Source organism: Colletotrichum abscissum, assembly GCF_030869225.1.
Source record: "Colletotrichum abscissum strain IMI 504890 chromosome Unknown Scaffold_13.1, whole genome shotgun sequence".
Taxonomy (NCBI): domain Eukaryota; kingdom Fungi; phylum Ascomycota; class Sordariomycetes; order Glomerellales; family Glomerellaceae; genus Colletotrichum; species Colletotrichum abscissum.
The window spans coordinates 158,656-172,951 of record NW_026850021.1 but is presented as its reverse complement, the minus strand read 5'-3'; the positions used below and the strand labels follow the sequence as shown (position 1 = coordinate 172,951).

The 14,296-nt window shown below is 51.0% G+C and overlaps 5 protein-coding genes across 5 annotated transcripts; 2 read left to right on the top strand and 3 right to left on the bottom strand.

Moving 5' to 3' along the window:
• Positions 1-414: 414 nt before the first annotated feature.
• Positions 415-2,518, top strand: CABS01_06215 (uncharacterized protein; the record flags this gene model as incomplete). The annotated part of the gene is made up of 2 exons (XM_060539581.1): positions 415-1,198; positions 1,254-2,518. The coding sequence occupies 2 exons, from the start codon at positions 415-417 to the stop codon at positions 2,516-2,518; spliced, it is 2,049 nt and encodes a 682-aa protein (XP_060404118.1).
• Positions 2,519-4,346: 1,828 nt separating this feature from the next.
• On the bottom strand, positions 4,347-5,849 carry CABS01_06214 (mutanase; the record flags this gene model as incomplete). The annotated part of the gene is made up of 5 exons (XM_060539580.1): positions 4,347-4,827; positions 4,886-4,910; positions 4,967-5,098; positions 5,151-5,691; positions 5,754-5,849. The coding sequence occupies 5 exons, from the start codon at positions 5,847-5,849 to the stop codon at positions 4,347-4,349; spliced, it is 1,275 nt and encodes a 424-aa protein (XP_060404117.1).
• A 2,305-nt stretch (positions 5,850-8,154) lies between these two features.
• CABS01_06213 (mutanase) lies at positions 8,155-9,732 on the top strand (the record flags this gene model as incomplete). The annotated part of the gene is made up of 2 exons (XM_060539579.1): positions 8,155-8,298; positions 8,353-9,732. The coding sequence occupies 2 exons, from the start codon at positions 8,155-8,157 to the stop codon at positions 9,730-9,732; spliced, it is 1,524 nt and encodes a 507-aa protein (XP_060404116.1).
• A 280-nt stretch (positions 9,733-10,012) lies between these two features.
• Positions 10,013-10,758, bottom strand: CABS01_06212 (uncharacterized protein; the record flags this gene model as incomplete). Its single annotated transcript, XM_060539578.1, has 2 exons — positions 10,013-10,475; positions 10,535-10,758. The coding sequence occupies 2 exons, from the start codon at positions 10,756-10,758 to the stop codon at positions 10,013-10,015; spliced, it is 687 nt and encodes a 228-aa protein (XP_060404115.1).
• A 451-nt stretch (positions 10,759-11,209) lies between these two features.
• CABS01_06211 (GMC oxidoreductase) lies at positions 11,210-13,333 on the bottom strand (the record flags this gene model as incomplete). The annotated part of the gene is made up of 5 exons (XM_060539577.1): positions 11,210-11,361; positions 11,424-12,131; positions 12,195-12,753; positions 12,816-13,159; positions 13,213-13,333. The coding sequence occupies 5 exons, from the start codon at positions 13,331-13,333 to the stop codon at positions 11,210-11,212; spliced, it is 1,884 nt and encodes a 627-aa protein (XP_060404114.1).
• Positions 13,334-14,296: the final 963 nt, after the last annotated feature.

Sequence of the window (14,296 nt, the reverse complement as noted above, 5' to 3'; positions counted from 1 at the left end):
ACCACATCTCCTGCCGCCTCGCTCCCTTGTTCGTTCGTTGGCTTCGAAATCCGCTCCATCCTCCTGCCTGTCCTTCGCCACCTTTGGCCCAAACCGTACTACATGAACCTCTCTTGCGCCGCCCGAAGCCACTTTCACCCCTTCGTCTGCTCTCCCTCACGTTCGTTCTGACCCGCGCGCCTGCACACTGCTGCACCGAGGCAGACTACAACATTCCCTAAAGTCGACTGGGAAATCTGCAAAAAATTCAGAACCACAACGGCCTCGGGACACGAGAGTCATATCTCCACTCATGCCAGTCCATAGTTGACCGCTGAGACAGCCGCGCCGGTCTCGCTCCTCCCTCTCTTGCTGCTTCTCTGCCGACCCCCTCCCCGCGAAGTCTCGAGCCGCCGTCCGAATATACTTTGCGAAATGGATTTGAGCCAGAGCATGAGCCAGAGCCAAAATCACATGCTGCACGGGCCTGCGCCTGAAGACCGCCAGCTGCCGCCATCCTCCTCATCCCTCACCCACACGCACCACTTCCGCCCACCTGCTTCTGCTTCTGCTTCTGCGTCTACCTCTACGTCGGCTTCTGCTTCCATCTCCACCACCTCTCAACCCAACAAGCACGTCCTCTCTCACGCTCGCTTTGATCCGACACATCTCCCGTCCCAGCTGCCTTCATATGCTCCCCCGAGCTATGCGCATGCCCAATCCCACGATTCCAACCTGCTGAGGTTTCCCGACGCCCCGACTACCGAGCTTGCACCCATCCTTCCTGCCGCCAAACACAATGATAACGTCGGTCACAACCTGCCATCTCTCTCGTCCGTGACAGGTCCCCCGCCCCCGCGGTTCACTTCCATCGTCGCCCAATCTCAACCTATCGAAGCGCAGCAGCAGCAGCAACATCAACATCAGCATCACCAGCCGCAATCACAACCCCAACCAACTACATCCTCCCTGAAGCGGTCCTCGACGACAACAGTACCCCTCACCCACTGGCCGAGCCTCAACCCCCTCACAACGTATTATACACCTAGTCATGCCCAGTCCGCCGACTCGCCTGCGCGAATGGATCTCGACGTAGTCAGCAATAGCGCCATGAGCGCAGCATCCCCAGACCGGTTTTACGAAGGACGCGCTGCCAGTGTCAGTCTGGACGACCCCGACGTGCGCATGGCAGCTGAAGCGCTTGGGGATCTGCGAGCCGGTTCGTCGTTTGCGAACCTCCTCTTGTGCCGAATGACGAAAGCTAACATGTCTAGACTTCATTAACTCCCCTCCCGCCCGTCACACACCTCTACCGAGAGCCTCGCCGGCCGTGTCAATCACCTCGAATCCACAACTCAAGTCTGAAGAACCCTTATTCTCACTTCTGACAACATCCCACCCGTTACTCGCGACCACTATCGAAGGTGCCACATCGGCTTACAATAACTCCAAAAACTTTTCCCCGAGATTCAAATCTAGCGCCGAATATGTGGAGGGTTACTTGACGCCCATTGCCAACACTGTCGGCACGGTTGGACGGAAGACAGGTGTTGAAGGTGGCGTACGCTGGTTTCTCGGCGCCGGTCGACGGCATCAGTCCAATGACATTGAAGCTGCCGACGGAGGGTCTCATAAGCGGCGCAAGGTTGACACGGGAGAAGACTTGGCTAGGCTCATGATTGATGCACAGAGCAACATGATGCCTGACGTGGACTCTCCCCGTGATCCATATGTGTTCAAGCACGACCGTCGACTTTCGCGAGCTAGCACAATCGATACCCTGCCGGCGTATGACGACTACCGGTCCCCGGCCTACAGTGAGAACGAAAAGGCCGAGCGACCCACATCATCAAATGCTGCTTGGCAGTCTCGCTTAATCATGTCTACCTCGGGTCTCAGTGTTGCTATGAGCGACGAGAGTCTCAGGAGCTTGAAGTATTGTCTACGATGGCTGCGGTGGGCGAACGAGCATATTGGTGGGGTTATCAACAATCTCAAGACGACTCTTGAACAATTCGAGAAGCCGGGTCAGCCCCAACAGGAAGAGCAGACTGCAGTCACTAACGATGGCGACCATGTCATGGCTGACAGCCATCCCGAGCCAATGTCTGAGCAGGAGCGCACAATCCTGGCCGCCAAGATTGCTTCACTCAAAGGTGACGTTCTGAAGACACTACAGAATGTAATCGTCACCGTTTCCAAATACGCTGGCGGGGCCCTCCCCGAAAACGCTCGTCTGTTGGTTCGCCGTCACCTGACTACGCTGCCACAGCGATTCCGTTATGCTAGCATGGTTGAACACCAACAGGGAGAGAAGGGTAGTGACCAGGAGGCGATGCGCGAAGGCGCTCATCGTGTACTTGTTCTAGCTAAAGAGGGTCTCGACATGATGTCGCAAGTCAGTGGAGTCCTTGATGGCACCATTGTCAGTGCCGAGGAATGGTGTGAAAGACTTGGGAGGAAGAAGCGGGATCAACGCGAGGCTGTCCTACCGCAATCTCAACCTCAAGAGGGTGATGTCAAGGTTGCCCTTGTTTGAGTGAGCAACGATTTCCTACGACATTGGTCCAAGAACCACAAATGACAAGGCGGTCGGGTTACTCTTTCCTTTTATAATCTCTTCCCAAAACCACCAAGTGGATGATTTGAACGGCGCAGAAATGGACATGGAAAAAGAAAAAACAAGAGCAAAACGTGGACGAAAATGCGCTGCCGCAGCAGACGCAAGACTCACAACAATGATACCAAACAGAGGACACCCTCACCATTACCTACTACTACTTCTCTTCCAGTATACCATATCACATCCTACTACTATCAATTTTTCCTCAAAACTACAAACACATCCAACACGGACATTTTTTTTTTCCTTCTCATATTTTGTTGATTATGCTATGATTCTTGTTCATTTGGCAGTTCATCTTTGTTGCCCGGTTCTCAATGTGTCATTTTCTGGATCACGGTATTAATAGGACGGTCTACAGAGTCCTGGGGCGTCTTCGTATTTGCACTTAGCTTCAAGCTTGGATTCGCTATGTACAGAGCTTGCGCAATATTTGCACAAAGCAAAGCCAATCTATGTGTCAAGAATATGAACACTTGTCAACACCTTTTACTGAGTTCTCGACGATATCCGTGATTCGACCAAGTAAGGTTCCCCCAAAGGCTTCGCTAGATATGTTCATGGCTACGATAGCCTTCCTATGATTTCGACGAAACATGGTTCCGAAGCCTGCCGGGACGCTGCGTGCCGTCAAACGTGTTCCCTCCTCGCAGGCCAAACATCATCTGGTGAACCCAGCGCGCGGCAGAGTCCAGGGGTATTTGCGACCTTAAACTCAGCAATGCAGTATCCCATGAAGGGATTAGCATCCGAGGATTGCGAATACGGCGACGGGAAGCAATTTGAGACCGGTGTCCTGAGAGTTTCTGCGAGGCTGAGATTAGTAGTCGAGCCAAGATTGGTGCACGGGATCCGGGGAAGAGCATTGATGTCCCGGACGGACCAGGCGATTGAAGGGCTATTCCGCGGCACCATGCCTTCTCATTCTCTTTTCTGAGCTTCTGATAGGGCAAGGCACGCGGAGGTTTCATAAACCTCCGTCCAAAAGACCTTTTGAGCATTGCGATCTCTTTATCCGTTGTCCTGTCTGCCACCAGATACGGAAGGCTCCTAAATAGTCTGATTATCCTGTCTGAACCTCGGAATAAAGAAAGCTTCTTCAGAATCCGGGGCTCTATTCTCGTCTGTTGACGGGCGGATATCGGATTCGGTGGATCAAACAGCTTTCGTCTACCCCAGGCGAAGTATTTCAGAATCCAGACTATCAGATTCTTATGCATGTGGCCAAGGGATATTGTCTTGATGAGATGAGAAGAATAGAAACGAGCACAAGAGCCTTAGTTAAAGTGGACAGACATCAACGCTGGCCTCGTGGCATCAGAGAAGGTTGACAGCGTGGTCGGCGAACGTATGACCACTGGAGGAGGCACGGCGACGGTGGTACTGTACAGTAAACGGAACGTGGGAATACTTGATATGGACTTTATCCTCTAGAGTTCGACAGAGACACGTGAAATGGAGGTGAATGTTCTTTGAGATAAGCTTCCGTCGACCTAGCTGCATAGATCACACGTAATGACTCAGCCAACAGGCCGTTCCAACAACAACTCAGTGCTTACAGAAAGCAGAGCCCTTACCCACGATTCTTTGACACATGTACTCTTTCAATGATTACCTGAAATACGGCTGCAAGATTAGACAAAGAGTTGCAATTACAGTTCGTCCCTAATAACCCGAAAAGACACAACATTGCTTCAACTGAATCACGTTACTCTCCAGACAGATCGAGAACGCCACAGTCAGCTTAGGCTTTGAGAGAGCCCACAAAGGCGTTGAAGTTATACTTCTGACAAGCACCGCTGATCTCCTTGCTGCTCGTGCCCCCGAGAATCGGAACTCCGTTCCGGGCTACTGAGAACTTCTGGGCACCGATGCCCATGGTGAAGTTAGTGGTCTGAATCCCCGCGCCAACGGGCACCGTGACCGGCGCCTGGCCGCCGCTGGTGACGGTGAGCGTGGCGGGCTCCGTAAGCATCGTGGCCACGAAGACCGCGTCGGCGAGGTACTGGATCCCGTTGGGGGCGCCGAGGGTGTCGTTTGTGCATACCGTGTTCTTGGGCGTTGGGCGGTACCAGTAGACCAGCTCGTCATTGACAACGGTGGGCTTGTCGGCTCCGGACTTGTAGGCTGCTATATAGGGCTTCATAAGGGTGCGCCAGGCGTCGTGGGGGAAGCCGGTTGCCCAGGCGGAGGAGCCGTCGTCGGAGTGATTTGGTTGTGAGCCGCTTGAAGATGTCAGCTCCTAATTCTGTGCATCATTTGATTTATCTTGGGTTCACTTACGAGATGTAGTGACTTTCACCAAAGTCTATCAAAACCTTCAGTCATGTTTCGACGACAAGGCATGCATGCAATGAGACTCACCATTCCAACTGATGATTTCAATGAGTGCAGGCTTCATAGCAAGCATTTGCTCCCAGCGGATGGTGGGCTGCTCTTCCGTGATGAAGACCCAATTCTTGGTGTTGAAGTGAGTTGAGAACCAGGGCGAAACGGCTTTGCAGTGTGTCAGTATAATGTCTGTACTTGGTAGAGAGAGCCTCCTTACGAGCCATGTACGGACGACTCCCCAAATTTGCTAGATACCGGTCGTCCCAAATAGTCGTCATCGGACCGGGAATGATACTATTACCCCCATCCGTCGGCCACGCATACCACGAAAACGCGCCATCGAGCCCCGTATTCGCAACAGAAAGCCATGCTGGATCTTGGATCATAGGGAGAGCAGTAACTTTCTGTCCGGGTGGCATGCCATTCTTCACCGCGGTCCAGTTCATGTTGTCGCCGACAAAGGTGCTCACGATGGATCCACCGTCGTACCGCGCCTGGGCCGGGTGCGCGCTGTAGTTACCAACGATGGAGGTGATTTCTGCGGTGTCGGCCGTGGACCAGTACGCAAAGTCAAAGGAGATGAAGACGGTGAAGTTGAGGTCTTGGGCTGCCTGGTAGGCGTTTGCGAGTTGTTTGGGGGTGTAGCTGTCGATGCGGGCTGGAGCGCAGTTTAGGGCGAACCCGTCGATGCCAATCTCTTTGGCTTGGGTCATGTCGACGTGCCAGTCTGATATGGTGTAGTTTTCGACGATACCGAGCTTCAAACCGAGGTAAAGAGATTTATTAGCGGGCCCGTCAATTTAGTAGGTGATGTTCTCACCATGAAGTGCGCATAGACGGGCTTCGCCGTTTGACCCAATACCGGCAAAAGCATCCACGCCAGCAGAGAGAGGCATATCTGAGATACCGGCGCCATTTCGAAAGCCTATCGAACGATTCTGAATTATTCAATGAATTCCAAGGGGTTTTCCGATTTGAACTTCCTTTAATCTAATCTCCTCCAGGACTGCACGTCTAGATCAACGATATATAACCAACGTTTGTCGTTCTACTGTCCGATCGAGTAATAAGACTCGAAATGTGACTCCACAGACTCACAACACAAGCCTCAACAACTTCATCAACCGTCGTTGAAGTTGAGACAACGTGACATGACGAATAAAGTGTGATGGTACAGCCTCTGAGTCCTACCACCTGCAGATGGGACGGAAGTCCGGGGCGGTCACGGCGCGGACTGCATCAATCACAAGTACAAAATGTGACCAGATTCTGAAGGGCCGAAAGTTTAACATCATCAGACACTGCGAGAATCATCAGCGGCATTTCCATCATTGGGGGAATAATTGAATGAAATGAAGATCTTGTTGGTAGGATGCCTCCAATAGAGATGCGCGTTTGCCGCCTGACATCCTTACTCTCATGAAAGCTTCACCGTGCCACATGTTGTTTGGACAGTAACCCATGGAACGATCTTCTAAAATAAAAGAAAAAAAAATAAAAGAAAAAAGGCCCGAAGTTTGTCAATCACTCTGCTTGATGGAGCCGTGAAACCTCACGAGGTCAAAGGGGGTCAAAATCAACCTCACGATTGGGTAGAGAGATGATGTGCCAGTAATTGCGCATTCAAGCTTCCCAAAAGAGAAGGTCCTCGTCCTCGACATGCACCATGCTCTAAGAGATGTCATGAAACTTTTTATCAGGACAGGGAATATTGGAAAAGACCGAGGAGCTTGTGGCGGGTTCTCTGCGATATTTGTGCGGCCTGATCGTTGTCACAAGATTTCAGCAAAAGAGGGTTACATCTCAAGGGCACCATTTCTACCAAAGGTCCAAACCACAAAATGATTTGTCGAGGAGTGGGCATTCCTGACCGACTCACTGTTTGCATGTTATGTGCTTACGTTTTACTGCAAGTCAGTGGTATTTTCTATGATGACCGGGCATAGTCTTGCAGATGATGACGGGATTTCGTCACAATTTTATGCTATACGCGGTCCTAGATCTTGGCCAACTCTAATACTGTATAAGCACGAAAATTCTGCATCTCTTTCATATGATACTCTTTGTTTTCTCTTCTGTGATTCCAACCCGACGGCGCGCAGAGTTGAAGTCGGTTTAAGGAACCCCCCAATCTTTTCCGTTACAATCATCCCATCTTGGGAGTATTTGGCGTCGGAATAATACCACCTGCAGGGAGTACAACTACCGCAGTAGGGTCTGATTTTGATGTTGATTGGAGGGTCGTTCATGTTTTGTGCTTGTGATTTGTCTCGACTACTCCGCACTGCCGGATGTTGACACCAACCATGTGGCAAGCCGACGAGACATTCCGTCATGTGGTGCTTACTGACATCTGGCACGGTCTGGACACAAGTTTCCACCTTTTCCGTATGCACCCCAGATAAATGACTTTGGCCAAGGAGACGCCAGTCGGGTTGTTGGGAGGGTTGTATTCGGAGACCAGCAGTCAGCGCGGGCCGAATGACATGGATTCTCAACTGCCCATTCAGCGGCCAGAGGAGATAATAAGCATGACTTCAAAGATTCTAGGGACGGTGATCTAGGGCCCTGTGACATATGTGGTTGCCCATGATTTGTCGCTTGTGCGGAATGATGTATGAAAAGAGCAAACCCTTCTGTTTGTTCTCTCGAAGTTCGTCAAACGGAGATTTATCCTCACTTCAACCCTTTTCTCCGAGAACAAGTATGTAATGAGAGACTACATGTGCCAGAGCAAGGCATGGCTGCAACGTGACATAAGATTCTTAATGCCACTGGTATTTTGGCTGCAGTTGACCGCAGGAAGGCTTTGTGCCTGATCATGCAAACTGCCGGCATCCCATGAGCAATTAACCGGAATAAGAGGGTTGTCGGTGTGGACATTGTGGCATCATCAGGCTTATGACAGACATACGATTCGGACCTTCTCTTTTGAGTGAGGTAACAGATCTGCGGAGCATCTCAGGCACAAAATCGATATGCAGAGCTCCATGACATTGACCTAGAATCATGCGGGATGCCAGTGCGGCCTGCCACGCTTGTCAGCGGACGGGAATGAGCAGGGGAAACGGGAGAACGGACGAAGAAAGAGCCAAAGCGAGAGACAGAGCGCTTCGGAAGGCGCCAAGTAATCCGGGCTTATAAAGGGAAGTTCCTCGATTTTTTCATTTCTCTTCTGTGTAACTAGCAGGCTCGGATTGAGGCCATCACAACGATCCAGAATGATTTCCACTCGTCTTTTCAAGGCCTTTCTGGCTACGGCCATGTTGACTTTGGCCACCTGCCTGACGGTTCCATCCACACATGGCGACACCCTCAGCCTTCGCCAAGATAGTGGTGAGAAGCTTGTCTTCTGTCACTTCATGGTGAGTTTAACCCAGTCTTTCCATCTCTGCAGTTCCTAGCTAACACTCTGAAAGATTGGTATCGTCGGTGCACGTAGCTCGCCCAGCGAGTACGATGCTGATATGCAGAACGCCAAGGCGGCTGGCATCGACGCCTTTGCTCTCAATATTGGCGTTGACCCTTACACAGAGGCCCAGCTCGACTTGGCTTACCAGTCTGCTGCCAACAATGGCATGAAGGTCTTCATCTCGTTCGATTTCAACTGGTACCAGACTAGTGAGGCAACTCGCGTCGGCCAGATGATCGCCAAGTACGCCTCTCGTCCCGCTCAGCTCATCGTTGACGGCAAGGCGTTTGCATCTTCGTTTGCGGGAGACGGCCTGGATGTCGGTGCTATGCGCAGTGCTGCGGGCGTTCCCGTCTTCTGGGCACCCAATTTCCATCCAGAATTTGGCACAGACTTCAGCGTTATTGACGGTGCTCTCAACTGGCTCGGCTGGCCTAACAACGGACTCAACAAGGCTCCCGACGGTCGAGGCAACGTCTCGGTCCAACAGGGCGACGCGGCGTACACAACGGCACTCAAAGGCAAGCCATACATTGCACCAGTATCACCGTGGTTCTTCACCCACTTTGGCCCCGAGGTCCCCTATTCCAAGAATTGGGTCTTTCCCTCTGATACCCTCTGGTACGATCGGTGGCAACAGATTCTGTTGCTTAAGCCGCGCTTCCTTGAGATTGTGACTTGGAATGACTACGGCGAAAGTCATTACGTCGGACGTCTTGACAGCCCGCACGGTGATGACGGGAACTCCAAATGGGTCTACGGATTCCCCCACAACGGATGGCTCGACATGGCACAGCCGTTCATCAAGGCGTTCAAAGCCGGCGCTAGTGATCCCAAGACCTACATCACCGAGGAAAAGGTTGTCTACTGGTTCCGCCCGACTCTCCGAGGAATCAACTGCGACGCGACTGACACTACAATGAGCGATGCCAACAACTCTTCTGGCAATTACTTCAAGGGCAGGCCAGATGGATGGCAAACTATGGAGGACAAGGTTTACATCGTGACGCTATTGAAAGAGGCCGCATCTTTGACTGTCAATGTTGCCGGCAACAGTCAGACTTTCCAAGCCCCTGCTGGTGCTGCCAAGTTCTCTGTTGATATGAAGCCGGGAACTGTCGCCTTCAATATGGCTCGAGGAGGATCTTCCATTCTCTCTGGTACTGCTGGCATGCAGATTCTGGACCACTGCCCTTGTGGTATTTATAACTTTAACCCTTACGTCGGAACTCTCAAAGCAGGAAGCGCAGACAACCTTCTCCCAGCGGCTTATTCTTCCATCTATGCTGGTTTGAAGGTCAGCACGTGCGGGCCGAATGGGATGAAAAGAACAGCGGTTCCACTTGCTGATATGGTAGCTCCTGCAATGGCCACACCCACGGTCTAAGGTGTCTTCGTGTACTTACTCTGGGAGGCAATGGAATGAAGGCATATGGGATAGCATGGAGGTCAGATTGCCTTACGTATTTACTCATGCAGCACATAGCTGGGGATGAATTGCGTCACTGATTGCTTTCAGCTGAGTTTTGTTATATTGAATGTATGTAAATGACCGTGTGATAGAATTTGGAGAGATTCAAACAATGCATAATCTGTAGTGACTGTGTAATTCCCTTGCAGCTACTCATTTCTCAATCACTTGTTGCCTCCCAATTTCCTTGCCAAATTTACTGTGCCTCTTTCTCAAGCACAGTGCATCTGAGCCGGAAAGGTCTCAATTTGATCAACCCTTCCATATCTTCAAGCTTTCTTTCAATGTCCTCATAGGTCTCTGAATGATGAAAGGTATCATTTGCCTCAAGATTGGACCAGCCGACGAAAGCTGCCAAGATGGACCCTGTCTGATTGGGGTCTCCTCCCTTCACGGGAAAATTGTCCTGAACTCCCCAACCATAGCTGGTGGCGGTCACCTCAGGCACTTGTCCGAAACCTTCCTTAATAATCTCCTGCAACCGTGTAGTCGCCACGTTTTTCGCTTCAGGGGTGATGTCTGAAGGAAAGTAGATGATGAAAACATCAGTCACGACGGACTTCAGCGCATCTGGGAGGCTTGACGTGGCGTTGATGTGCTTGCAGAATTCTCCGTATGTCAGAACTTTGTGCAAGTCTTTGCACAGCTCTGCACCATATCTTTTACTCATCAGAAATGACTTTTGGGAAAATGGTATGTGGTTAATGGCTTGACTTACTCTTTGGCAAACTTCTCGTGGTGCTCAATTGAGTCCCAATCGAAGAAGCCCCAGGACATGGATGAATCTTCAAGTTCGACTGCCAGATACAATCGATAGGGAGCGCCAGGTGCCACGATAATCTTGCGATAGACGCTCATGTATGTCTGGCCCTCTGGTGTGGACTCATCCATGATGTTGAGGCCGGGCTTGACGCCCGCGGCACCAAACTCGGTGACGATCATTGCGAAAGACCAGTGGAGGAAGTGTATTTAGTTGATATATGGAAGACGAGATGCGATTGAAGATATCGAGGGTATTGGGTTCAGATTAAACCACAGCATTTCAGCTCTTTTGAACTAGAAGCGCATAATGGATGCCTGAGCTCGACTCGTAACTGCTTACGCGGGGTGTAGGCAGCGATTGCTGTATCTCACTCGGACATATTGACGTTTCAATTGATGCCTGAAGTTTTGCACACTTAATGTGAGTAAGCGCTTATTGTCATATAATTCTATGTTTGCAAGATGACTATCAGTTGAAGGGTGAATAGTCAGTCGTCTTACGGCTTCTGAGCTTAACGGTGTAACTTCTCATCTTCAATCACATCACGCGATTACGCTTCCTGTCAGCCTGTTCTCACGCACTTCATTCAAGGTGTCATTGCTAAATGTGCTTCAACGTTACGTAAACGTATCAGAGTCCTAACTCTGTGATGATGATCTCTGCAGCCTTCTCCCCCACCAGCAGTGCAGCATTGTAAGTGTTAGCAGCGACTTGCTGAGATGGCACGCTAAGATCCGCAACCTTCAACCCGGACACGCCGTAGACGTTCAGGTGGGGGTCGACTGTGACATCTGACGTCAGTATAAGGCTCAACCTCAAAGCTAAGCAGGGCTGTGCTACTTACCAACCCCTCGATTCTCCCGGGGCGCCATCTTGCAGGTACCAAGAGGATGTCTTGATGTCCCGATGTTTTCACGAACGTACTGGATGATTGCAGCATCGTCTTCGATAGAGTACTCAATCGAATCAGTGACCGGTCCTTCGGCCACCTCGATGACAGCGGCGCTCGATGTGTTGGCGAACTTAGGGTGCCCCAGTGCGAGCTCGCCTCGAAAGATTTCCATTCGACGGGCGATGGCTCGTTGTGTCTTGTACCCCCAGATGTGGCTCCTCAGGTCGATGTCATTCTCGTCAAGTAGCCACCCAGTGGTGAAGTCGTACTCATCATCTATACTCGGCCCAGTAGCATGAATGTGGCCCCTCGCGTATGGGTATGTTACCCAGGGTGCTGTGGTAACGTACTCGGCATCATCGGGAAGAGTGGCAGGGTCGCCAAAGTAGGCATTAAAGAGTCCCATGATCATGAGAGGACGATTGGGCGAGTCTTTGAAGTCCCTATCCCAAGCAGCTTGGAATTCTGGCCCCAAAGCTGCAATATCAGCAGGGGATGGTCTAAACTTGCTGGAGGCATCGTGGCCGTTCCATCCAAGCTGCTTGTCGTCGGCGGCAATCATCGCATCCACGTCTCGTCCTCTATCATTTCGGGCTATACCGTTGATGGTCTCGTTCCGATTGAGGTTTGTGCGGTAGACGTACCCAACAAAGTGATGATCTATGAGATATTAGGAAGCCGTTGAAACGCCAGCAATCACCCAAAGAGTGAGATCAGAGTTACCTTGGAAGTCATTGCCCACTCCATCGAGACTTTCGATAATCGGTAATCCCGCCTTTTCCAGCACTGCAGGATCACCAACTCCGGATCTTTCAAGAAGCAATGGAGTTCCAAAAGACCCCGAGGAAGCAACCACTAGCTTTCTCGCCTTGACTCTAGTCGTGCTATTGTCTCCGGCATCCTTCGCGAATGCAGGGTTGGGTCGGATTTCCACCCCAGTGGCGCGGTTCTCTTCTCCCTCAAACAGAACACGGAGAACCTGGGTTTCTACTAGCACACTCAGATTAGGATAGTCGCCACTTTGCAGAAGTGGATGCAAGTAACGATGTGCGACATCTTGGCGGCGGCCGTCGGTAGGCGAGACATATCGATACCAGGGCCCGGAGCCATTGTTGGAGTGCAGACTTTGAAGGTCTTCTACCTCTGACCAACCTGCTTCTACGGCCCCATCAATCCAACCTCTTTCAGCTCGAGGCGCTTGGTGTGTTCCCTTTGATACATGGATTGGTCCATCATACCCGTGAGTGGATTGATTGTTAGTTGCGCCGTGATACGTTTCGATCTTGAATATGCATCAGCTATCATGAATAGTTTAAAGCAATGAGAAGATGGAGGAGCAAAAACCTTCCGCAGAAGCGGCAGCAATTCTTCTGCTGACCATCCCGTCGTGTTCCAGGAGTTATAATCGTCCCATTGCCCACGGGTGTACACCATCCAGTTGATAGCTGATCCACCCCCGAGAATGCCGCCTGTCTCAACAACCGGCTCACGGTCCGCCAGCTGCGATGACTTCTTGGCCTTCCAGAACAGAGCAGTATCCGAATTGGGCAGGGTATTCCGCTCGAATAAGGCCGGGTAGATGACGTTTGTGACATTGAAGCTGTCTTTTCCCTGCTCGATAACAAGAATCGATAGGGAGGGGTCTGCTTCAGCGAGTCGTGAGGCAACGATGCTGCCCGCAGTGCCTCCTACGTGCGAAATGAGAATTTGGCCACTGGAGGATTGTTTAGAATAGACTCACCTCCAGCAATGATGACGTCGACCTCTGTGAGATTAGTTGGAAGTTCAGTATACAACCCTTCAGACGCAGTCGCCAGCGCTATTGCGGCTACAGAAGCCATCTCCAGGGCTTTCAGTCTCATGATTGAATGTGTGCAACAGGTGAAGTAAGTGAAACAAGTATTAGCGCTGTAAGTTGTTGTCAAAGGGAATGAAGAGTTGACGAAGTTTGTCTAGCTGGACGGTAGCTTGAAGAAAATAGTGCTTGGCTACCTGAAAGACATTCCGGTGTCGGCTGCTTCCATTACGAAGTACGTTTTCAAAGGTCTACTTAAGCACTTCCAACCGATTTTCAATAACTTCCGGGTCTGGAGTACGCTCAGCGCGGCCCAGGCGGAACGGCCCAGTAGTGTCGTATCGCAGAGGCGGGGGATGCATCCGACGTTGTAGAAAAGGTTCCTAGCTTACTTGGCATAGTCTTCAGGTGCATAATACCAGGTTTACTGCTTGGATTCATGAAAAGAGTTTACTAATGGTATACTAAGTCCAGGAATGTAAGTCGAATGCCACCTGCAGGAATGTCGATCGCCGGTCAGCGTCGTAACATCCCCGCTGTTCAGTCGAATAACTAAAGACTTGAGTCCGAGCTGACGAACAGCAGGCGAGCTCAGAACTTTGCTCTTCAGCTTCTGTTGATTGCGCCATCTTAATTCCAGTCGTAGATGACCTCTGCATGGAACTAACGGGATGACAAGTGCAAATGAGGAAGAACCTCAAGAGAACATGACATATGCGCTTATTGAATTCGACCACAAGTCTAGATCGTTTCCAGGCTGAAAAGTAGTGGTTTCTAATGAAAACTTACCGAGGGGCGCCAAAGACAAGCAGAAATCCCAATTTCTATCCAACTTGATTTGAAGAAACAAAAATTCAAGGGACCCGAGGGAAGTCAAAAAACTGACCAGCCTGGGGGTCGAACCCAGAATCTCCTGATAACATGTTAAGTCGGGGAACCGCTTAATCGTAGTCAGACGCCTTGCCATTGGGCCAACCGGCCGGTTGTGATTGAGGGGGGCTGAAAGTTTGTCTTGTAGCGCCGCGGCGTG